At 50.2% G+C, this 24,507-nt stretch overlaps 1 protein-coding gene across 1 annotated transcript in view; it reads left to right on the top strand.

Annotated features, from left to right (window-relative positions):
- The window catches only part of Dscam (DS cell adhesion molecule), a 665,830-nt gene that overhangs the window by 605,433 nt on the left and 35,890 nt on the right, over positions 1-24,507 (top strand). The window contains exons 24-28 of the mRNA XM_047564141.1: positions 673-771; positions 3,868-4,056; positions 5,300-5,590; positions 8,352-8,528; positions 19,820-19,850. Of these exons, the coding sequence (XP_047420097.1) occupies positions 673-771; positions 3,868-4,056; positions 5,300-5,590; positions 8,352-8,528; positions 19,820-19,850 (787 nt within the window). The remainder of the gene's footprint in view (positions 1-672; positions 772-3,867; positions 4,057-5,299; positions 5,591-8,351; positions 8,529-19,819; positions 19,851-24,507) is intronic.

Here is a 24,507-nt window from a genome sequence, read left to right as displayed (position 1 = left end):
TGTTTCTGTCCGCTGAGCCGTTCCACAATGACACTGAGGCTCATTGTTCAAAATTGTGTGTCCGTAGAGTCTCACATGAGTGTTCAGTTTATGTCCTGCATCTCCATGGCACACCTGTCATTTCCAGAACTCCGTGTGTGCGTGTGTGTGTGTGTGTGTGTGTGTGTGTATGTGTGTGTGTTGCATCTTAGGGGAGTAGCTTAAAAAGTGGAAAATTTTACAGTTCTTTTTCCCACTAGCTCCTTCTTCCCCTCACCCTTTCTTGAGAAAAGCAGAACAGCTTAGTGGATATCATTTATCTTTTTCACTTGAATTTCATGGCTGAAGTTCAGAGTAAAATAATGCACATATCCTTAGACGGTTAAAGAAGATTTCAGTTAGTGATGAGCAACTCTGAAATGCAAGGAATGGTGAGGGAATGAGTTCAGTATAAATCCAAGTCGAAATGTGGTTGACTTTTCTTTAAATAATAGATTCACTCTGCTCTTTCTCTCTCTTTAGCCCAGGATATCAACGAAATAGACATTTTGACAGAAGTGAATTGCATATTTTGGCAACCTGAAACACTTATTTAATAAATGGCTGTTAAAAATGATTTGGTAAATGACTGCTACAGAAGATTTAAAAAGTGAAAAACTAATCCTTGTTTTCTAAAAACTGTTTCCTATCTAGTTCCACCAGATCAGCCTCGGCTTACGGTATCCAAAACCACGTCTTCCTCGATCACTCTCTCCTGGCTGCCTGGCGACAATGGGGGCAGCTCCATCAGAGGTAATAAAACACAGGCAGTCCACGGTTGACGATGAACTGTGTTACCACTGGCCAGTAAGTGACACATCTTCATCAAATATCTGTTATGTGTTAGTTTATTCTCTCCCAAAATACATCATGTAAGTAATGATTCCACTACCTGGACAAGAAACAGTATGTATATTTTAATGGTACTTTGTTGAAACTTAATTTATTGATCCAAGGAATCTCATTCTCAAAATTATTTGGTACCTCTATTCTGAGAGGAATATTAACACATAGGAAAGAAAGGGGGAAAAAAATGGATTCTCCTGAAGATTCTGAAGATTCTTTCTTCTTCATTGTGTCAATATTATCCTTCTTTCAAGGAACTACAGTTACTATTCTGACTTACAAAGTCATAAAAAGCAAGGGTCTAGAATTTAGATAGTCTGTTAGTGGGGTTTGTGACACTGTGACAAAAATATTTGACAAGAACAAGGAGGTGAATTTTATTTCGGTTCATGGTTTCAGAGATTCAATCCATGGTTGGCCAACTCCATTGTTCTCGGCCTGAGGTGGGGCAGAACATCATGGTGGAAGGGCATGGTGGAGGAGAGCTGCTCATCTCATGGTGGTCTGGAAGCAGAGACAGAAAGAGGGGAAGGGGCCACAGGGAAGATGCAGCCTTCCAGGGCACACCCCCAGTGACCACCTCCTCCAGCCACACTCCACCTACCTACACTTACTACCCGTCATTTCATTCAAGGTCGCATGGACTGATTACACTACTTCTTTCATAATCCAGTCATTTCAGCTCTGAATATCCCTATATTAACAGAGGAGCTTTGGAGGCATCTCAGATCCAAGCCATTACAGATGGAAACAGCCCATTGGTGTAGTATGCACCGGAAAAGCGAGGCCTATCCTGGAGGGGTGGGGAAGTTTGGCCCCACAGCACAAGTGGAGCTAGCAGACCCCATCCTGGGAAATCTGTGCACAAGAAAAGGGACCTAGTCCAGAGGACAGGTAGAGAACAGGTGCCCAAGAACGAGAGGCTTAGTCACAAAGGAGGTCCTGGAGCAGGCGAGAGGGAATGGGGCTAAGACTCCAAAGGCAGAGACACCCTTTCTTCTGGGAGAGGAGGGAGGCTGAGGAGGCAACGTAAAACAGGACACTGTGTCTGCCAGCTTTGCTCTCAGTGACAGGCTCGCTGGGGATCTTCCCACACCTCGAAACTGGAGAAGCTACGGGGCAGGATTTCCTCCTTCCTCTCCGAGAGTCAGTTCAACTTTTATCAGTTCTCTGCTGGCTGAAGAGATGAGCTTCCCTTTTCTCTTTCTTTGCTATTCTTTCCCCTCCTCTCCACTTCTCTCCCCGCTCCTCATTCCGCCCCCGTCTCTCTCCCTCCCTCTCCCTCTCTCTTTTTCTTTCAGAGGTGAGGAGGAGGCAAGATTACTTTTCAGGACAGCTGGACAGCTGGGGCCAGGCTGGGTCTGGAGCTCTGAGGAGCGTGGGACAGACGTGCCACAGCTGCCGTGAGAGGTGCAGAGAGCCACTCGTAGAGGAATAAGCCCCACAGCAGCAAGGACCGGCTGCAGATAAATAGCACGGATCGCAGTGGTCCCAGTTAGTACAACTTAGCGACTCCCTCAAGGGGTGCTGATAACTGGGAGAGAGGCAGACCACAGGTCGCCAAAGCTGAGGGCCCACGAGGCCAGAGTGAGGGAAGCCGGCCTCCTCACGAGACTCCTTAGGAACCCCTTACAGAAAACAAGTGGGGGCCCAGGAGGGGCTCTTGGCTCCAGAGAAATAAGCCTTGAAGTCTGTGAGTGTGAGAGAGAACAGGAAGGTGGCTGCCTGGGGCTAGAGAAGCCAGTTACACTGACCAAGAGCAGAGACACAGGTAACCAGGGGGGTCCCTGAAACGCAGGCGAGGCCAAAGCCGCCAGCACCAGGAGATGTCCTAAGCCAGGCCTGGCCACGCTGCTGGATGTGGACATCAGTGGGGACAGGAGCAGGGAAGAGAGACAGAGCTTCCAAAAGTGGCTTAGCGGATGGGACCTGGGAGGCAAATCCAATGGCCAGGACCCATAAGCAGCTGGACAGCTGGAGCAGAGGTTGGGATGCGAAAGCAGGAGCCCAGGGCACTCTTCCTTTGTCATAGTGTGCCCCAGGACCTTTGAGGAGCTCAGACCAGGCCCCAGAGCAGAGAACATGGGGTCCAGGGAGGAGGGGCCGTGGGCCCAGGAGGCCAGGAGGGAGGAGGAGAGGCACAGGGAAGATCTGACCATGACCACAGAAAGAGAGTCAGATGCTTCCCTCCAGGCAGGGTTTGGGGTGAGGAGCCCCTGCAGCATGGAAGGCCAGACGTGCTTGGTCTGTACTGAAGGTACAGGGTGAGCTAGGAGACGCCAGGGCACTGACACCAGGACACCATGTCCCAGGAAGGCCGGTCCTGGGCTGCAGGGCTGTGAGTGTCTAGGGGAGACAGAAGCAGAGCAGGGGGGGAGGACAGACTCACCCCAGAAACAAGGCTGCAGAATACAGACTCCATGGCCAAGGGCAGAGTGGGCGTTCCGTGTCCGGGGCTTTGGATATTCCGTATGGACCTGGGGCAGGCCACCTTACCTCTCCAGGCCTCAGTAACTTCAACCTGCTGGGTGGCCATGGGGTTGTGTACAGGCATATAAGCAAAGAACGTAGGCCGCTGTGAGCAAAGGGGCAGTTGTGGGTGGTCACCAAAGCAGAGAGAATAGTGGTCACATGGAGAAATGAATTGTTGGTGGAATTTTTCAAAGCAAGAAGCAGCCGGGTTGCCATCAAAGTCCTGGATGGTTTCAGGACCTAGAGTTTTAAAAGGGAGTAAGCAGAAAAGTGGTTTTATTTTCACATCATCCAGTAGTGCCACCAAAGTCACCATGTCTGCTATGGTGTGAGCAACACAGCAGACACTGATCGATACGTCGGAGTGCTTCTCCCAGCAGGGTTTGAATTTCCCAGAACCGGGAGGAGTTGAAATGTGCTCTTCCAACCATGTGCGACTCTGAGAACTCTCCTCCCGGGACCAGGCGAGAGGCAGACACCAGCCAGCCCCTGGCGGGGCCCGGTGCTCACGGCGCCTTCTTGTCTTTGAAGGGTACATTCTGCAGTATTCCGAGGACAACAGCGAGCAGTGGGGGAGCTTCCCCATCAGCCCCAGCGAGCGCTCCTACCGCCTGGAAAACCTGAAGTGTGGGACTTGGTACAAGTTCACTCTGACCGCCCAAAACGGAGTGGGGCCGGGGCGCATCAGCGAGATCATAGAAGCAAAAACACTGGGCAAAGGTAGGTGGCCTCCCTGTTGTCCCTAGATGCCCTCCGGTCTTCCAGCACGAAGGGAAGTGCAGTCACACAGGCTCTGTGCTCATGTCCATCCATTGGTGCGTTCGGGCTTTGCTGTCCCTCCCTTTGGGCTCACAGTGTCCCAGCATGGTGAGGGCAACGGCCGATCCTCACGGAGGATCCTTGTTCTCTCACCTCACTGTTTCATTGGCAGTTCAAAAGAAGATTGCCATGTGAAAATAAGGGCATGGGTGCTGACAGACATCCCAGGTAGGGCAGTCAGGAAATGGGACACTTGTCCACTTCTCCCTTGGTTGGTCCCTTTCCCCATGTATCACTTTTGCCAGGCACAGTGATGTGTGCCTGTGATCTCAGTAACTCAGGAGGCTGAGGCAGGAGGATCACAAGTTTGAGGCCAGCCTCAGCAACTTAGTGAGACCCTGTCTCAAAATTAAAAATCAAAAGGGTTGGGGATGTGGCTGAGTGGTGAAGCGCCCCTGGGTGCAATCGTCAGGGCCACAGCAAACAGCTAGCTACCTATCGTTTCCACATTGCCTCTTTGTTGCCGCCTTTTAAGTGGGAAATGACAAGGATAAATTGTTAGCCCTTCATTGTGAGTTGTTGTTATTGTTTTAATCTAATCTGTGGACCTTGGAGGAGACCAACCTCAGGGAAATGATGCTCAGAGGGGGAACGTGGAGTCTTGGGTGCAGGAGGAGGGAGGGTCGTGGCTCCAGGGGACTGTGGTCAGGAGCAGGAGAGAAGGTCTTCATAGGTCTCCTGAGTCTCCTCGGGCTGGACTTGGATGGCAAGAGGTGAGAGGTGCTCCTGGGGTCTGCTGCCTGAGTTCTGAGCAGCACAGGATAAGGGCCCAGAGGGTAAGGGCTGCTTTATGCAGAAAGGTGCCTGTTAGGCTCTTGGGTTCCTCAGTGTTTGGAAAGTGAGGGACACCCAGCTCTGCCTTCTCTTGAGTATCCGCTCCCATGACAGTGGACACAGGCAGCCCGCACACGGCCACTTGTGAACGGTCCCTGAAAATGGCATTGCTCTTCGGGAAACTAAGATACAAAAAGAAAACCCTCGCCCACTCGGGTCACCAGGGCTGCGATGAGCCTGCTCCCCACCAAGGCCTCTGTTAGTAGTGGGCAGGCTGCCATGGCCCAGGCCCGCCAGCTGGCCGCGACTCCCAGGCGGGGGGCAGGCGGGTGAACCGCTGCTGCCCCACTGAGTGACGCCCTCCCCGCAGAGCCGCAGTTCTCCAAGGAGCAGGAGCTCTTCGCCAGCATCAACACCACGCGCGTCAGGCTCAACCTCATTGGCTGGAACGACGGCGGCTGCCCCATCACCTCCTTCACGCTGGAGTACAGGCCCTTCGGGACCACGGTGTGGACCACAGCGCAGCGGACCTCCCTCTCCAAGTCCTACATCCTGTACGACCTGCAGGAAGCCACCTGGTACGAGCTGCAGATGCGGGTGTGCAACAGCGCGGGCTGCGCCGAGAAGCAGGCCAACTTCGCCACGCTCAACTACGACGGCAGTAAGCGCGGCTGGGGCCCTTCCCGCTGGGCACGCGTCCTGGGGCCTCGGTGCGCTGGCTCCCCACGGGCTTCCTGGCCAGACAGCATCACTGCGTGGCCAGAGAAAGGGGCTGGGACCACGGGACCCCTGGGGAGTCTGGGGCAAGAGCATCCTCTCCTGGGACTCTGCCTCGCGGACCCTGCACTCAGGGTAACCGTGAGCTGACATGGCTTCTGCTGCCACCACCCACCCCCGCGACCCCACCCATGGGGCGACTGTCTCTGGGCTCTCGCTAAGCCCACTGCTGCATGTGCCAAAGCTCTTCTCCACGGGGAGGAAGCTGAGTCAGTCGCCGAGTAGAGCGGAGACTCCAAGGGGAACCAACCGAGTGATGGGACAGGATGTTAGCGTGCACCTGTGTGTGCACAGACAACACGCCCGGCGGGCACACACGTGTACAGCTGGCACACACTTTCTCAAAACAAGGCCATTGACATTCTGTTGACCAAAGCAGATTCCTTAAATTCTTACCTCTCTTCTAGTAGCAAGGGCTCTGTATGGGTGTCTGAACAGACCCAATGAAGCGGAAAGGGAGTTTCCTGGCGGGCCCTCAGTGGCCCTTTTGGAAGTTCCAGGAGCAGCAGGCAGTCTGATTTCTGCAGCTTCGAGGTGCCTCTCACTCACACAGCCACGGCGATAGACTCAGGGGTGCTCTAATGGAGGGAAAGCCCACAGCCACCCATCAGAATGCTTGGAGCTGTGGTCCAGCTCCCGCTCAGCCTCCATCCATTCCCACTGGTCAGGCTGCAGCCCGGGGTGGGTTAGCCCAGAGCTCCCTGCTCTGGCATGCTGTGCATACCCTGCCCCCCGCATCTCCTTCTCACAAAGCCTCCTCAGACACTGTGCTCCTGCCCAGCCTTCCTGGCGGGCGTCCCAAGCTATAGGAAGGTCTTCAGAGGGAAGCTCTTCTGCTGCTGGATGCACCAGCCTAGGGCTCTGGTCTCTGCAGGTGGCTGCTCCATTCCGGGGCTCCAGGACAGCATGGGCAGCAACCTCCTCTCTTGGACTGCTGCTTGTCCTGAGCACCTCCCTCTCAATTTATCTTTTCCTTCAGTTATGAGCAACTTCCCTCAAAGGTGCTCCAGGCACAACTTGTCGCCCACACTGGGTTTCTCCCCCTGATGGAATTTAATTCTTTATTCTTCACAAAACAAAGGACTTTGACACTTACGAGATACTTACCTTCAAGAGTTCATGGAGTCCTCCGCCGCCACCTACGTGCTGGGGTATCAGGTACTCCTAGATGATTGGCCCCACTCTGCCCAGATTGGCTTCCCTCCGCCCCAGCAGCTGCCGGGCACTCGGCTGAAATGTTCAGGCTGCAGATGTGCCTGCAGCTAACAATTCAATTAGAAACTATTCAGATCGACAATTTGAAACCGTCATTCTAACTTGCAGATTTTAAATGTGTCTTCTTAAAATTACATGACATTCTGCTTTATCCAGAATCACAGATTACAAAAATGTCCTGTGAGCTACATTTAACCCCAAATAATTGTATTGCACTAAGAAATAAGAGCACATATTTATTTTCCCTTGAAAAGGATGACAGATTTCTTTGAACAAATCTCATGGATATATAGCTTTACTATCTCTTTTGTCACATCTGCCTGAAGACTTTTTTTTTCCTTTGGGGAAAAACAAACATGGACAATTAGCTGCTCAGGTTTCTGACTCTTCTGCTCCTTGGTCTGGCTCTTCTGCCATCCGTTCCTTCGCCACTTGCTTCTGCTCATCCCCACATCCTCCTTTGCTGCAAACCCTGCCTCACGGGTCCTTCACATGCCTCTTATCTGGGTTTCTGAGTATTTGGAAACAGGTTTTCTGAGCCCCAAACACTGTGAAGGTGGAAGAACACTCCCTGGGCTTTGCAGAGACCAGAGGACTGAGGCTCCATTATCCCTGCTCTACTTACTAAGTGCAGGACACAGACCAATTTTGCTTAGGGGAAAATTATATGATTGTTGCATTATTTTTCCTAAAGCACTGACTTTCTGGCCCTTGTTCTACATGGAGAAGACAGAGGAGGGAGCGTCTTACATAACAGAGGGTGGCAAGATGCATGCCCCATATGAAGTGGACGTTCATTTACATCTGTGCACCCATTGTGCTCCGGGTAGACAGCAGCTTAAAATAGCGGAGAGTTCTCTTGATTTTGGTGTTTCTTTATAATTCTCAATAATCTGGATCTCATAGCAAAGCTTAACAATGCCTAGTCAATAAGTAGAAGCTTCTGAAACTTGGAAGAGTTCCCTTTGAAAATTTGTCTATAGCTCTTATTCCCTAAAATGGGAGGTTTTTAAAATAGGTTTGGTCCTATTTCTGCGATGAAAAGCAAGTGAATAACCAAATACAAAGAGGGTGAAGTCTCCTTAAGCCAGTATGTCTAGACTCTGAAGTCCTTCTTCTGTCCATTTGCCAAACCTATTATTCCTTCTGTGAGGTGCAGTTTCTCAAATAGTCCTTAGCAATTGTGCTACTGGTGACAGTCAAGAGAACACTTAATTCCAGGTAATGCATGTGGCTTTTGAAAGCCCCTAGCGAGCCTGGTGCATTACGCTGCAGAGGTGGAAGTTTGGGCAGAGGGAGGGAGTGAGCGAGTCAGTGACTAGGACCAAGAGAGGGACCTCTCATTGCTCACAACCTCAGACACCCTCAGATCGCACGGTGCCATTTTTATAACTGTCATTCCTAAAACCTCCACCATGCCTTGCTTTCAGGTACAATCCCTCCACTCATTAAGTCGGTTGTACAAAGTGAAGAAGGACTGACAACCAACGAGGGGCTCAAGATGTTGGTGACCATCTCCTGCATCCTGCTGGGGGTCCTACTGCTGTTTGTCCTGCTGCTGGTCGTGCGGAGGAGGCGGCGGGAACAGAGGCTAAAGAGGCTGAGAGGTGGGTACGAGCTCCTCCACTCCTCCTGGCCCCTGGAGAGGTCAGCCCGAGAGCAGACCCCAGTGGGAAGGACTCTGCCCTCTGAGTCAGGTCCCCAGCCGCCTGATTCTGTGGCTTTCCCTCGGCAGGCAAGGCTGCAGAGCCCTGGGGAGAAGCAATAAGAGCCCGTATCTCAGACAATCAGAAGTGGAGTGAAAGGCCAGCTCTTGCAGGTCCCCTAGATCCTAGCTATTGGCAGACAGAGAAAATTAATTTCTCATGGGTTTTCAACCCTGCTCACTTTAATTTTCAGCAGTTCCGGCAAAGCCACCAATTATGGTTTTCTTTGAAAGGTGCTATCAGATTTTCTCTAGAAACGAGAATTATTTTATTGCCTGGAAGTGGAAATTGAGGGCTTATGCTACAGGTAAAGGATTGTGAGGCAGAAAACACAGGCTTTCCAAAATCACGAACTTGAGCTGAAGCCTAGTGTCAGGGTTTTAAGGGAAGAAAAAACAGTGATGAAAGATGGAGAATATAGGCCAGATGAGCCCACGGGTAGCAGACACCATTGCTCTGTCCTTCTGTGTGGCACGAGTCTTCTCAGCTTCTGAACAGAGGCCCTTACTGGCTCTTGCTCTGCACCCTGAGAACGAGGAGTCCTCTGCCCTTCGTCCACTCTTATGTCCCCCTTGTGTGGATAAGCTGTTGCTTTGGGGAAGGCCGAGACAGGTATTCGCCTTGTGCTATCTATGCAGCGTGGAGTGACGCTACATAGCATCCCACATATTCCTCAAAGCACGCTCAAGGAGCAAGCTGCACACCACTCCCTGAAACACATGTGTGACGTCCCCAAACCTGACTCATCTCTCTAGGGAACACTGATCTTCCCGTATACACCTGACCACAGCCGGACCAGAGCAGCAGGGCATCCTCTGGACGTGACTCTCCCACACTGGGCTACCCATGTGCTTTCACTTTGCCGACAAATTAAAATACTTGAATTCCTTTGCAGTCCATCTGCACATTTCAACAGACCCTCCATTGGAATCTCACGCAGTCCAATGATTCCAGATGATTCTCATCCCATTGAAATGTTCTTTCCAAACCCCTTAACCAGTTGCCTCTCAGTTTTGCAGACATCATTCAAGTGAATACTGCCTCCTAAGTACTGAGCCAGGAGCTTGATGTGAAAGATGAACGGAAAGAGCTTTCTGGACTGCACGTGTAGTGTAGGAGTCAACCCCTAAGCATCTACCAGTAAAGGAAGAGAAGGTGTCATGTCACCAAAATAGGGCTCCGAACAAATCCCCCATCAGTGCAGAAGAGGGGGCGATCAAGCCCACCCCAGGGGGGTACCTAAGAACTGAAAAACAGTTCCACAAAAGTACAGCGTGGCCCAATAGGTGGAGAAATTCAGTATAAAGTGAGCTGTGTCGAGTCCATTTAGAAATGTTTATCATTAAAATACCCAAAGGACATTTTTATAACCCTCTTCCTCAGAGAGCAGAATCCAGTAGCCTGGCCTTCAGGAGTCTTGCTCCTGAGGTACCAAGAGCATCTGCCCTTGTTTCCTACAGACCACGACGTCAAACGGGTCGCACTTAGAAGGCTGTGAATTGTCCACATTTCTTAAAATCAACAGTAAAAATGTCTTACTAATGCTTTGTAGTTATGACAAGCATTTGGCAGCAAACCGTAGGACATCAGGGCCAGGCTTCCAGAAGTCCACCCTCTGCCAGGCTCACCTCCCCGCCCACCCGACGGCTTGGCTGGGCTGGCTCCTTCCTCCCCAGCCAGGCTTTATTTCTGCTCCTCTACTTGTAACTTGACACCCCGCCTGGCTCTTCCCTGCCAAAGGCTTTTCCATCCGCAGCTGTTGGCGACTTCACTGCCGGGTTCGGGTTCAGGCGTCGGCTGGATGGGAGACTCACGCAGCCTGTGTCTTTATTCTTAACAGTTCCTTGTAATTTGGTTATTGCTTTGCAAGGGCTGTGTCCAGAGCACGTCTGGCCCTGGCACTCACTGCCGGCATCTCTCCTTCTAAGCACACGTGTCTTGAGTCGGGCTTAGAAAGCTGAACATCCGGCAGAGCAGCGAGAGCAGCTCTTGTTCCGGGGACCAGTTCTGATGGCTTTGTGCAGGGGAAGAGGCAGCTCCCACACAGAGGTCCCCTAGGAGGACCGTGAGAGGAGAGGCAGAGGGTGTACCCGAGGAATGCCGGAAGCAGAGGCTCCGCAGGTAGCTCGTGCAGCCAGCGGGCATCTGTCCCCGCATTCCGCTCGTGCCTAATAAAATCTTCTCGAATCGAGAACGTAAAAGGACAGCAGAAAGAGTGAGAGACGGGGCACCCGATGCCAGACTTAAGGAGGACGAGCTGTGGCCATTGCCCAATATCCAACATGTGCCAGGTCTGACATTTTAAAATGAATAGGGGTATTTTCTTACTGACCATTTCTGTTTGATCATGAGAGCTTGGCAAGGTCCTGGGGAGAAAAAGCAGTCCCCAAGACCCTGTCCCCAAGATGTAGAAAGGGAGTCTGTCAAAGTGGGTCAAAGGTTGGGAGAGGGGGCAAACTCATGTGCAATCGAGATGTGGTGCCAGGAAGTGACAGAAGGCACGGGGATAGACAGGAGAGACCTCGAAAGGCAGGACAAACCCCGGACTTGCCTTTTACCCCAGCAAGTCCCTCCAAAATATTCATTAATGACATAAAATATGTCCCCAGGGACAGAACTGCAGCCAAAGTGCTTAAAGTAACAGGTTAAATATCCAGAGTGTTAAATATCCCATCAGTTAAATATCCAGAGTGTATCAGGAGAATCTCACGATCAAAACTGACCCCGCTACAGTGCAGATCCTGTACCGGGGTTAGAATAAGTTCACATATACTTGCAGACTCCACAGAGAGAACTGCTCACACGATGTTTTTATTGTCCTTAAGGACAGCATCTCCAGGCACATGACCATGGTGCTTGAGCAACCACCTATCCTAACGAGAAATGGGACTCAGGAAATTTAAATTGCAGAAGAATATTACAGGGTTATATTTTTATAGTTACTAGGTAAGATCAATGTACAATAGTTCATCTTGTTTGGTTGCATTGTTTGATTGCTGGAAACTACTAAAGTGTGTCTAATCACAGTACATTTTACTGTACAGACCAGCAACCCAGTTAGGTGAATATAATATAATGCTATTTTATGTAAAATTAAAAAAGAAAGAAAATAGGACTCAAGCAGTTTGGCCAACCTATATTCTCCGTTCCTGAGAACGTTACTAATTTTAGAGCATAGCGACCTCCTAAAACCTAAGTTGTACTACTTTTTAAAAAATCTATAACCTAACCCATGAGTTCAGAAGGCTTTTAATGATGCCCTGGTTTTTCCCCAACTTCTGGATCCTTTGAAGTGCAAGTTACAGAATGAGTCCCTGGCTGGTTCCAAGGTCCCAATAGCCCAAACCTTATAAAAAATTGATTCCCAGGTCAAATAATCAACTCCAAGGTCACTAAAAGCTTCCTCTTTAGTCTGGGTTTATCCAAGGGACTGCAGATCTATGTTGGCACCAATCAGCAGGGGTCAGCAGCATTACCCAGTCCAAAATTCCAGAATTTCACATGAGCCCAAAGAAAAAATCAGTGTGTAATATAAATCTGACCATGTTTCTGTGGCACAGTGCTATTTTCCCCTCAAATGGAGATGTGTTTATTATGTTGCACATACTTTGAAAAGGATTAATATTGTAAAACTGATCAATTCCCCAAGACCATTCCCTGAGAGCATCCAGGCCCATGAGTCTGCATTCTGGTGTACTTTCAAGGTGGTCTCTATAGAGTCTTTTCCCTGTTCTGAGTTCTACTATGCCATTTTCTGCTCTGCAAATGAACCCAAAGATCTCCTGTTTCATAAAGCCAAAAAGCATGTTGAAGTTTGCTAATCCAAAGCAGAAATGCCCATGACAGATCCCAGTGACACACACCCGAGTCTTGAGTGTACTCAGGGTCTATAGACTCCCCAGCACCAGAGTGGAAGTCCCCCATGAAAGCAGGAAACCAGTAGAAACACATGCGCTGAAGGCTCATTGTCAAGCACATGCCTGCACACATTGGGCTTACGACACCAGCAGGAAGCAAAGAGACCCCAGAAGCCCAAACTCTGCCGCTCTCTAGTTGTCTGTCCCTCCCTCCCCCTCCTTCCCTCCTCCTTCTCCTCTCTTCCTCTCTCCCTTCCTTCCCTCTTTCTTCCATTCTTCCTTTCTCCCTTTCTTCTCTCCCTCCTTCTCTGTTTCTTTCTGCCTCAGTTTCTTAATAAAATTGTCCTCTCAAGACTCCACAGTAGTTAAGGCAAAACTAAGTAGAGCAGAGTTTCTGCATCAGAGTGGCAAGCAAGGGGGTATTGGGGTGGTGGCCAATCTAGGGCCACGATGAAACTGGTGACAGAGTAGCTGTCGGGGGCAGCTGGGGCTGTAGCCCGTCCCCAGAGCCTGGGTTGCCAGGTGTCCTCCTTTGTCCCACTTTGTCCTCCTGGTTTTTTGAGATCACAAGCACGTATGACTCTTTTTGGGATGTATATATCGCGACAGCTTTTCAATCAGCTTTGACTTGCACATGCTGATGACGGAAAGTCCCATGGGATCTTATAAAAACTTAAATGCATGTTTACAGCCCTCATGAAAACCACTACTTTATGAGATCCATTTCAATTTCACAGAGGAGGGGCTCTTGGTGGGGAACCTGCCAGTAAAAGCTTTCAACAGATGGTACCACAGGTTAGACTGTCACCCCCAAAGATTCACTCTCCCCTCCTTCCTTCTGGCTTTTTGGTCATTGTTTGTTTGTTGTTTGTTTAGTGTTTGTGACTGCCCAGTAGAGGTCAACCTAAGCAGACCCCATTTTCCTAAACTAGAACTTCGGACATGAAAATGCAGCCACGTGGCTGTGAACACAAGTCCTCTTTTCCAAAGCAACATCTGGACTTGCAGTCAGGGCAACCAGACTCTCAGGAAAGATGTGCACAGCAGTGTGGGGACGGCGCCCCTCCCGCCACCGCTCGGCAGGTGCGGTCTCCACGGCCTGCACCTGGGGTGTGAGCACACACAGGACCAGGGCCAGGGCCTCCACCAGGGGCAGAACTGGGCAGGACCTCCTCGTGCAGGTGGGGTGCCTCTCCCAAGACCTGGCGGAACTGTGTATTCCCACAACGCTTGGCGCGCTCTTGACCTGGTCTCTAAATAGCTGTGCACATATATGAACTGTGAACTTGCACTTCCTGTGCCCCGTGTGGTGTTGCTGACTTGAACTGAGCATCAGAAAGACTTGCACTCAGAAATGTGTTCAAATTCACACATCAGTTGGGGTAGAGGTAGGAGCTCAGAGCACTGTCCCAAAGCCGTCTTCCTGTGTGACTTCTTCAGATTCTGAAATAGTCCAGCAAAAAATAGGCTGTCCCATTAATATTTGGTAAGCTTTAAAATGTTTATTAATGAAACATGGAACCAGAAGATGTAGTAACACAGTGTTAACAGTTACTTTATAATTTTATGTATACCCACCAAAAATGCTGTGTTTATTTCTTATCTTGATATTCAATACCCCTTAGGTCTCTAAATAATTATAAATAATTATGTTTGATTTAAAATATAGTTATAAATAATATAATTAATAACATAAATATATAATATACATTATTATAAATATATAATATACATATATAATAATATAAATGATATGATTATTTATAATTAAAGGTCTAAGCTTACAGAAATATGCATAAATATATAAGAAATAAGAAATATATAATACATACATCTCTTTAAGCTTCTTTATGTCAGGTACTTCTCTGTAATTCTTTTTTACAATTGAATTCTTTTTTTTTTTTTTGATACCAGGGGTGCTGAACCCCTGAGCCACATCCCTAACCCTTTTCTTATTTTTTTATTTTGGAGCAGGGTCTTGCTAGGTTTTCAGGACCTCACCAAGTTGCTGAGGCTGGCCTCAAACTTGAAATCCTCCTGCCTCAGCCTTGGGAGTCACTGGGATTACAGGCGTGCACCACATGTCTGGCTTCCACCGAATTCTCGGGTCCTCTTTCAGCCACATTGCCCCTCTCCCCTTCCCAAGCCCCTGCTTCCTCTTGTCCAGTGGAACTGCCGCAACAAGGGCAGATGGCCAGCCACCTTCCCACCCACAGTTCTCCCCGCAGCTGTCACTCTCCAGGCCTCCTTGTGGCTTTGAGAGCATTAGCAAACGTCTCCTGAAACGCCTGCCTGCCTTCCGGGGTTCAGCATCACTGAACTCTCCTGCTGGGCTCCGTCCATCACTTCCCACCTGGCAGGTTAAGGGAGGGTCACAGAGCCACGGAGGAGACACAGAGTTAGCAGGGGGCTATGGGACCAGCGTCACCCAGCCCAAGTCTCGGAGTGGCCTGAAATGTGCAGGAGCGTGGCAGCCATGTGAAGGGCTGTTTAGCTGCCTTCGGGCAGAGGAACCAGGCTGGGACGAGGTTCTCGCAGAACAGATGGCAGGTGGCGAGGAGAGCCGCCCAACATCTGCCTGGCTTCGGTGAGCGCCAGGAGTACCGTTCCAACGCGACATGTGCGCCAGGAATTAGGAGGAGGAAGGGAGGGAGAGGGATCAGACGGGAAGGAAGGAAGCTGGTGACTCAGAGGGACAGGGAGGAGAGAAGGAACTCAAAAAGAACTTGACAAGACCGTCAGCCCTGATAGTTGAGTTCGTTTTATTCCTTTGAAACCCACTACATTCCTGCCATGACTGGGGGAGGGGAGATGTGGCTTTTCCCCAACAGTATTGACCAAGAACAGTTGCACAAGTTCCAAATGAACAGCAGCAAAACGTAGACCCGGTGGGTAATGCTCCAAGGGAAGGGCCCCTCCCCCACTGGGAAGGGTAGGAGGGTGTCCGGGGTTCCAGTGCCAAGAGACCTCGAAGGTCAATAGGTTTCTGCACAAACTTCCCAGCCATAATCCCAAGACCTCTGTGGATAATTGCTGCACAACCCAAGGCAAATCAGAGGTATTGGACAGTGAGCACCCTCGGGACCCATTTTCAAAACCAAAGATTCTGAACCATAGATGGAAATAAGTTAGTTCAGGGCACAGACAGAAGGGTTTTGAGCAATCAGGAAATGACAGAGGCCACCAGAGGCCTGGGTGAGCCCATTTGCGTTTTGGCAGAGCTGATTGGTAAGAGGGTTTCAGGCGCAGCTGATCCAGGCTTTGAGGTGGCTCAGGTCCAGGTGGGAAGCCTGCTGTATTAGAGGGCAGAATTCTAATCTTAGGAAGGGCTGGAAGCAAGGAGATAACATTTAATCAAGGCACTTCTGAAGTCTTCTATGGAGGTTGTAAAAATTCCTCTGCATCCCGTACAAGGAGCGTCGTGTTCTCGCCAGTGTGTGAGGGGAATCGCCAGCAGATCGTGCTCAGTCCCACTGGGTAAAGGACAATATGAAAGACAAGAGAGGGCCAAGGAAGGACTCACCTAGAAATCTTGTCATACGAGAAGGGGTTGGGAGAATTTAGCCCCAAAAGTAGGAAACCAGAGCCAAGCAAGGGACATGGCAGCTCCCTGTGAATGACTTGCAAACGGTTCCAGAGGTGCCGTCATGACAGACAGATAGGAAGGACACCAGGAGGCTTCAACACAGGTGAAGGAAGACGCCCCTCACCATCGAATATGCCCTCGGGAATCTTTGTGCAGCTGCTCTATGAGAGCCTGGCCTAGACACAAGATGTAAAGAGGACGGGGCTGGCAGAGAGAGGACATGGAGGCAGGGGTTCACAGCCTGAGGTGGCAGAGACTGGGCCAAGCTGTCGCTGCTGTGGATGTCCATGGAAACTGACAGAAGCAGAGCACCAGCTGCGTGCTAGACGTGGGAGCAAGCTGCATCTGCAGGGAGGGTCTTGCAGGGCCACTGCTGGGGACGTCCCTGCTGCCAGTGGCCAGTGCAGGAAGCTCGGAGAGGGGCTGGACCTCACAAGTGAGAAGGAACAGAGCTGGAGGGTCAGCTGGGCAGAGCACGGGCAGCCCCTGCCTTGTGCTGACCAGCGCTACTGCAGTGAGGTCGGCTGGAAGGTCTCAGAGCCCAGGCACGACCAGGCACGGCATGGCCCCGGTCAGCTGCCCTTCCTGCGCTGCAGAATCGCTCTGAAAGCTGAGACCAGGGGAGGAGGTGCCCACTAGCCAGTGAGATCTGAGATAAAGACAGTGGCGAAGCAGAGGTGTGGAGGGGGAGGCGGCCAGAGCTGAGTGACAGGCGGAAGCCTGGTGTGCAGCAGCCTCAGCAGCCCCTGGTGTGGCGGGCGGCCCCAGCTCGGTCGAAAGACAGAGCACGTGGTGACAGCTGTCGAAGGCGCCAGAGAAGGATCTCGGCACTCATTGGGCAGCTGCACAGAGAAGCGATCATTGCTCCTAAGATTCTGCAATTCCGGGATTTCAGAGTTTTGCTAACTTGTCTCAGTTTCTCTTCTCACCCCTGAGCAAGTGTGTCAGGGAAGAGCCCACTCTCCTCTTCACACTCGTCTGTGGGGACATGAACGACACCCAGACCCCTCCTGGCCGCTCTGGCTCCTCCCAACCTGCCTCCAAGTCTGTCTCTGAGCAGCCTCAGCCGGTCAGTCCTCCAGCTTGATGCCAGACACCTCAGCTCTCGCTGCCAGTCACTGCTCCTCGCTGCCTTCTGCCCTGTCCCTGCCCCTGTGGCCATACTCCTACCTGTTGGCCTTGGACACCTGCGGTCCGCCACCTCCTCCTCTGCACACCCCATAGGGCCCTGACACGACAGATTCTGTTGTCGCCTCTTGTATTACAATGTCACCTCCCACCCCTCAGGTCTCTAGTCCGACCCTCACAGCTTCTATCTGGGGCCTTGTAAGGTGTGGCCTGCAGGCCCAGTGCCGCGTCTCAGCCTCTGGGCAGCCTGGTGGACGGGAGCTGGTGGCACACACACACACCTGCCTCCTCCTTGGCCTCCTTCTCCCCTGCCCTGCTCCAGGTGAAGGCTCTCAAATCAGGGACAGTAACTCTCCTTAGCCACATAATGTCTTGACCATCCCAGCCACCAGCAGCCTGCAAACTTCCCTGTCTGGTGAAACTGACCCACCATTTCCTCTGAACAAACTTGTTCTTCCAGCACCAGAGAATTCTGTGTGATGCCCACGCCCACTCAGATGTGGGCACCTCAAGGTTTGCATTGTGCCAGTTTAGGTCACTCTTGTGTCCTTTCAGGTTCTTCTTGTTTCCTGCCTGACATACTGGTCTCCTTGGGTCCCCTCTCTCAGCCCACGGGGCCCAGCTTTCTGACCCTGCATGTGTCCCTCAGGGTCTGACACCTATCTGCTATAGCCCTTGAGGACCTTGGGGAGAGTGGTGAAGAGTTTGAACCACAGTGGTGGACATGTGTCCCCACATGGCTGCTGAATGAATCTGGGATCCACTTTTTTCATCTCCAAGCTGACCCTAACAGCCCCTGACAGACTGGTATTACATGGATCTGAGTCCATAGTCCTACAGTAACCAGCACAAACCAGATCTCTAGAACATGCAAAACCGCCCTGCCCCAGGCTTTCCAGACTCCACCATTATACCTAGAACTCAAGGTCTCTGCTTATCCAAAGGTGAACTCAACAGAAGTGAATTTCCGTTAACGTAATTTATCTCAGAATTTCAAGTAAAATTGAAGAGGTCATAGTAGCTAAGACAGAAAGAGCAGGAATCTGCTTGTGAGTGACAGGCATGGAGAGGGGGTGCCTGAGATGGCTTGGGGCACTAAGCCTGTAGAATAGGTGCCCACTACAGACAGGCCAGGGCAGCATGCCCCTCTGAGGGAGCTCTGTCTCCCCTGCTGGACTCTAAGGTTCCTTAGAACATTGGCAGGAAGAGATCACAGGAGAACAAATTCTGCTGAGTGACCACAAGACAAAGAAGGATCACAGTGGGCAAGCGAGGAAGAGGCCGTTGGGTGCAGAGCCGGTGCCAGCTGGAGTCGGGCCGTGCTCCTTGGAAGCTTCCTCTCCAGAGTGTGGTAGTGGCCACTGCTGGGCTGTTACGTGAGCTAATTAATCCCAAGCTTCTGGCTCTTCCTCTGTAGATACTTACTTAGTAAGTGTTAAGTCATTCAGGAAGAGAAGAAATTCATTCTATTTACTTAGTCTTTGCAGATAAATATACAGACACGAACTGGGAAATTAAATGCTATTTTTCTTCCTTTGCTTTGCAGTGTGGGTGGCGTAGATAGGACCTGTTTCATTTCCCGGACTGAACCCATCTGTGTGCAAAACCGGGGCCCCTGTGGAGGTTTCCCAGGGGAACTGACGTGGCTGGCTTGAAGAGCCACGCTTGGGTTCCCGGGGCGCCAGCCTCCGCAGCTGCTCTGTGCTCTCCATGTGGCTCAGCAGCAGGCTGCTCTCCGGGAGGCTGACTCTGGTTAGACGTCAGCCCCTGGGAACGGGGTGAAAGTGCTCCACTTATGCCCTCCCTCACTCCAGAGCCACACCTGTTTCTGGAAAGATCTGTTCATTGGAAGGGACACTTAACATCGAGTCATTTTGAGAGCAATGAAAGAAAAGCACAAAGAAGGCTTTTGTGTTCTAAGAAGGGAAACATTCGTTTTTGCCAGGACAAAAGGTGTGAAAAGAATAAATTATATTTTAAGGGAAATGAGAATTTCAAAACGAGATCACCAAGAAAGTTGATGTTTTTCCTACAATATTTTTAGGCAGGGTTTCTTACATCAGGAGTGATAACCAGGTCTTGGTAAACAAAATCCTCAGAGGAAAAAAAGAAATTAATTTTACGGTATAAAATACACAATGAAATTTCCAAGAACAGCAATAAGCCATTTATACAATTCTTTGACCAACCCAAGGGATGCAGCGCTCTATAACAATGCCACTTAAAAGTGATTTACAGTGTCGTAAACTGTTTGATTCTGATATTTTGATAATGAAAAGAGTGGGTGTGTACACTATAAATGACTGACTTTCAAAATGTTAATTTTCTGACTATTGAAAATAAGATCGGGTTTTCTAGAAGTGACAAATAGATTATATTAAGATTTTCATAGATGTCTGAGATCTTATGGCTATAGGATGGTCATGGTATCTTTCTATGATAAATAAAAGTCATAAAAGAGTTCCATTTAGAACAAGGAATCCATAAAACTCAAGGTCAGCAGTCGGGGTCTTGTAGTGTCCCTCTTATTGTCTGTCTGACTGTGGGATGTTTATCATCGATGTCTAAGTGAACGGTAACGAGCTATTTGTCATGTACTAACATGAACTTTCTTTCCCCAGATGCGAAGAGTTTGGCTGAAATGCTTATGAGGTAAGAACACCCCCAGCGCCCCAGATAGCATGTTTAAGGAACCACCCCAACGCGCCTTAGTGATTCCTTTGGTTTTCTTTTTAATCAGGACAATCTGAAAATGCTAACACATTTTTATTCCAACATGAATTTCCATTTCCATTCCAAAACACCCATATAAAGCCTAGCTGGATATGTAGGTGCCAAATAACGCACTTTCATACAGCCCCGGGGGGGTGTCACCTGGCTACACGGGACAGCAGGATGTTTTCGTTAAGTGGGGAGCAAACAGGTGCATTCTTAGGAGCTTTAGTTTTGCTACCACCCAGGTTCCACCTCTGAGTTCAAGACTTCTCTCTAACAGAGTTAGCCAAGTTCAAAGAAAATCACCAAACAAAATGCACTGGGAACTGTACTCCTCAAAGTCTGGTGAGGAGAGACAGGGGGCCTCAGTTCCCGGGGTGCCCTGCCCTCCCCTCCACAGGAGCAGCCCATGGCTCCCATTGCCATTGCCCTTTGCTGCCCATCTTGTGAGTTTCAGCTCTGCTGGGAGCACCAGCACTCTGGTGGCCCATTCATAATCTTTAAGTAGAAGAAATGAATAGAGGTCACTGAGTTAATAGGCGAGTGTTCCCAAGAGTAATGGACAAAAGTGCATCCTTCACAGCTTTGCTGCACAAGTCCACAGTGCACGAGGAGAATGCGTTCCTTCTGTGTCCCCCGACTCTCTCTCCAAACACTCAGCCTCCTTACCTCCAAACACTCAGCCTCCTTACCTCCCCACCTCCTCACATGATAAAACCTGGAACCCTCCAGGTGCAGGTTAACTGGCTGATGTGCTGCCTGTCTGCAACGTCTGCACGTCAACTCGTCAACTCTTTTAAAACGTCATGATCAAAGGAAAGGCAAAGAGGAAGATCAGAGCGTAGGAAATGAGAGAGAACTTCAGGGACCCTGACAGTGAGCTTGAGGTTGCCATGATAGGATGACAGGCATGGGAGAGAAAGGGGACCCGGCAGGAGTCTCCCCACTCCCCTCCCACCGCAGTCGGCTCCACCCCTCCCCATCTACGCTTATAGGAAGGTACGCTTGGTACTCATGAAAAGCATGTGCCACACCTCAACAGCGTCTTGGGAGACCCTGGCAGAGGCTGAATAGCATGGACGCGTGAATTCATTTCCTGCGGGTGTCTTGGACTTTGATTTCTTAAAACTGTGAGCCGTGGGTAGACACGACATGGAGGAGTCCAGTAGCTCCAGACATCTGGGGAGAGTCATCAGAGGAATGTGGATGCCGTCTGCCATGATTGGGAAAACAGAGGCAGGGCTCAGACTTCTTGTTTTCTTAGAGGAGGGGTGAGGGCGGGTGTCAGCGGGAGTAGGAAGACCTGGCTGACCCACCTTGAACCTGGGAATCCTCTTAAGCTTGCTTCCGGTGCAGGAGTCCACTGGACAGCTGGTAGCAGGGATCTGGGGCTCAGAGGAGAGGCGGGCAGATACGAGATCCCTCCTTCCACACAGCACCTTATTTCAAGGTCAGACACGCACAGGAGATTGGGAAAACATGCATTTGCAATGCCTTAGGCCGTGTCTCCAGGAAGTCCCTTCCTGTCAGTGAACAAGTGAGAGCACATGCTCACACTGGTGTGGAGAGGATCCGAGAAAACACTGGAACACCAAGGAGCAAGAGTCAGCCCATTCCTCATAACTGAGCCTCCTAAGAGAGGACACTTTCTCATGTAGACTTAAAGCTATCAATTAGTTGACATTTAAAATGAAGAGATTGCACACAGAATTTGATTTTCTGGCTTCTGTTGAAAGCGCTCTGACCATGTGCACGCAGCCTGGCTGAGGAGGACTGTCCCAAGCTGTGTGCGGTGCCCCTTGAGATGGGTGTGACCTTCGCTCACCTCAGGGACCCGGCCCCTGGCCCACCCCAGTCCCCTTCACCCATCCGGCCCCTGCAGCTCCCAGGGAGGGAGGCTGGGCGTGCTTTCCAGGGCGTTCCACGCCTCCTGCCCCTCCTCCCCTTAGCTCTGCCCCTCCCTCCTTGCCCAGACACCTCTTCTATTCCCACCAAGACATCAATCCTGCCTCTGCCCAAACGCTGTGCAACCGAGTCTGTCTTTGTCCAGGGCAGATGCTGTGCTTTTTGCTTCTCCTGAAGTCCTAGATGCATCCCTGCCCCTTCTCATCAGCCCTGGAACAAGGCATTAGAAAGCATCCTCTTTACCAGGGGACAGTCACCATGGTTGGAAGGCCACTTGCAGATCAGAGCAGGAATTAATCACAGCCCTCTCTGGGGACAGTCACCAGCAGGAGGTTAGGAACACTGAGGCCGGCAACCACAGCCAGTATGAGGGTTGGGAAGGTTCTCCTCCAAAGAGTGAAGGCGACTAAAAAGAGAATTTCCAACAGTCCTCAGACAGGGAGCTCGGTATGGTATTAGCTTAGAAGTACTGTGCTTTTAAACTCGTGACAGCTCAGTTCCATCTAGGTTTGACCACTCACCTGGCCAGGCAACCAAAGACCTGGTCAACTGAAGACCAACCATATTTAAGATGTGGTCAGCAAAGTCTAAGCCAGCCATGTCCAGTGGTGCACAGGACACTGCACTGCTGTCCCGGGTCCTTGCTGCTGCTTTCCCTGGACAGCCGAGGGTTTGGCAGGCTGGTGCCCCTCGCCCAGGACGTAGAACCACAAGCCTAGGTCCTAGGCCTCATCTGGCCCAGGACTGTTTTTCTGATCTTGAGCAAATCATCTTACCTCTCTGGATCCCACTTTCCTCATCTAAAAATATTTCAAAATCATTCCTAGTTTTGTCATTTTGTTATCTAAGTGGCGATGGCATATATTTTTAATGCCATTCTTGAAGTACTTGCATGTTTCGGTGGGATTAGCTCTCCCAGACTGGAAAGCAGGTGTGACCCAACCCAAGGACAGGCATAGACTCCTGGACCTCCAGGGGTCCCTCACAGCACCTCACCCCTCACTGGGCTTCATGCTCCCAAACACACATCCTCTTCACTCAGAAAGGACAGACCTCACTCACAACCCACATAGAGAGATTTCAGTTTTATATGTTTAAACAAGAATACTTTTCTAAAACACAGCCTTCCAGAAGGTGAGACTGGATTCCCCTAAGGAACTTACCAACACATTTGGTACCCAAGTACCAGCAATGGTAGAAGGACTAGTTGTCAATCAATTTCAAATTAAGCAGTAAATTGCTCCAGCTTTTTTGATGTGCATATTCTATACCTATAATAAAAATATCCACTCAAGAGTTATAATGAGCTATGTTCCCACAGTTATTTTGTACCTACAGAATGCTCCATATCATATTTGAGAGGAGAGTGGCCTGTTCAGCTATCTTGAAGGGTCTTAATGATACGAGTCATCCATTGGCTGAGTTGGGAAATTCTCCACCCTCTAAGCCACCCTCAGCTGTCCCCATCACTGCCATTTAAACCCAATAGCCAGATGGCAAATGGATACTCAAAGATTGTTTTCCAATGATAGTGAATATTTTTAGCAAGACTCCTACATTATATAAAAGAGGCAATTTTGCCTCCACAGTAAAGTCATTCAGAATCCTCCAGGTTGCAAATGAGGCTTCTTCAAATGGTATTTTTAAGGTAGATTGCTGTTATCATGTCTCTTGTCGCACTTTCTGAGGATCATCATTCGTTATAACAATAATTGACCAAACACGGCAGCAGATGTTGAATAATGAAACAACTTAGATGGAACCCAGGTTTAGAATGGGAAGGGTATTAGTGACGGGGAGCAAAGCCTTTGGAGACCTGTCACTTGGCTTACACTGTTCCCCTAAATAACTTGATTCATTTAATAAATATTTATTGAGCTCCTTGTTGTATCTAGGGATACAGGGAACAGAGCACACGAGCACATCACTCATGGAGTGTGTATTCCACTGGGAGAGACGGATAATGAGTAAGATGAGTCAATTAAGTACATTTAATAGATTCAATTAAATTGATCAAATATATGCTAGAGGAGAGGAAGTGTCAAGTGCCAAATCAAGTGGAGAATGGGGAAGGGGCCACGGAGTTCCCACAGCAGGACCAACCGGCCCAGGGAAAAGGTAGCATCTGGGTCACCTCAAGAGAAGGGAGAGAGCTGGCCACGTGGCTGTTGGGGGGTCAGGGTGGAGCCAGTCTTCTGTGCCAAGGGACAGCAAGTGCAGAGGGAGGAGGAGCACTTCGCCTGGCATCTGGAGGCTTTGGCCTGTGTCCTTGCCCTTCCCTGTGGGGCCCAGCAGCACGCTGCCTGGACAGGAAGGAGGACTCCAGCTCCAGCCTCCGCGGCCCTTCTTCGAAGGCGGCCTCATGTTCCATCTCCCTGCCAGCCGAGGTAGCCCCAGCAGTTTCCAGCATGCTCCCTGCATGGGCCTGACGGCAGACCCTCACTGTCACATAAGCAGAGCCCGGGCTTGCTGCTCATAGTGGTTTAATAGAGCAGCCGGGGGCTGCCTCATGACTATTCATGAGGAGCAGAAGGAACTAGCTCACACTTCTATTTTTGGTACAAGGACAAGCTCAAGTCCCCAGTGGAGTTTCTAAACAGATCTTTCGGATATTCACAGAGGAGTAGTCCCCCATATGTTTGGGGGAAATGCAACTTATCTGAGCATGATGAAAACGCAGCCGCAGGCT

This window comes from Sciurus carolinensis, chromosome 9 (assembly GCF_902686445.1).
Source record: "Sciurus carolinensis chromosome 9, mSciCar1.2, whole genome shotgun sequence".
Lineage (NCBI taxonomy): Eukaryota > Metazoa > Chordata > Mammalia > Rodentia > Sciuridae > Sciurus > Sciurus carolinensis.
The sequence above is the reverse complement of the archived record's forward strand: the minus strand, read 5'-3'. Positions and strand labels throughout refer to the sequence as shown.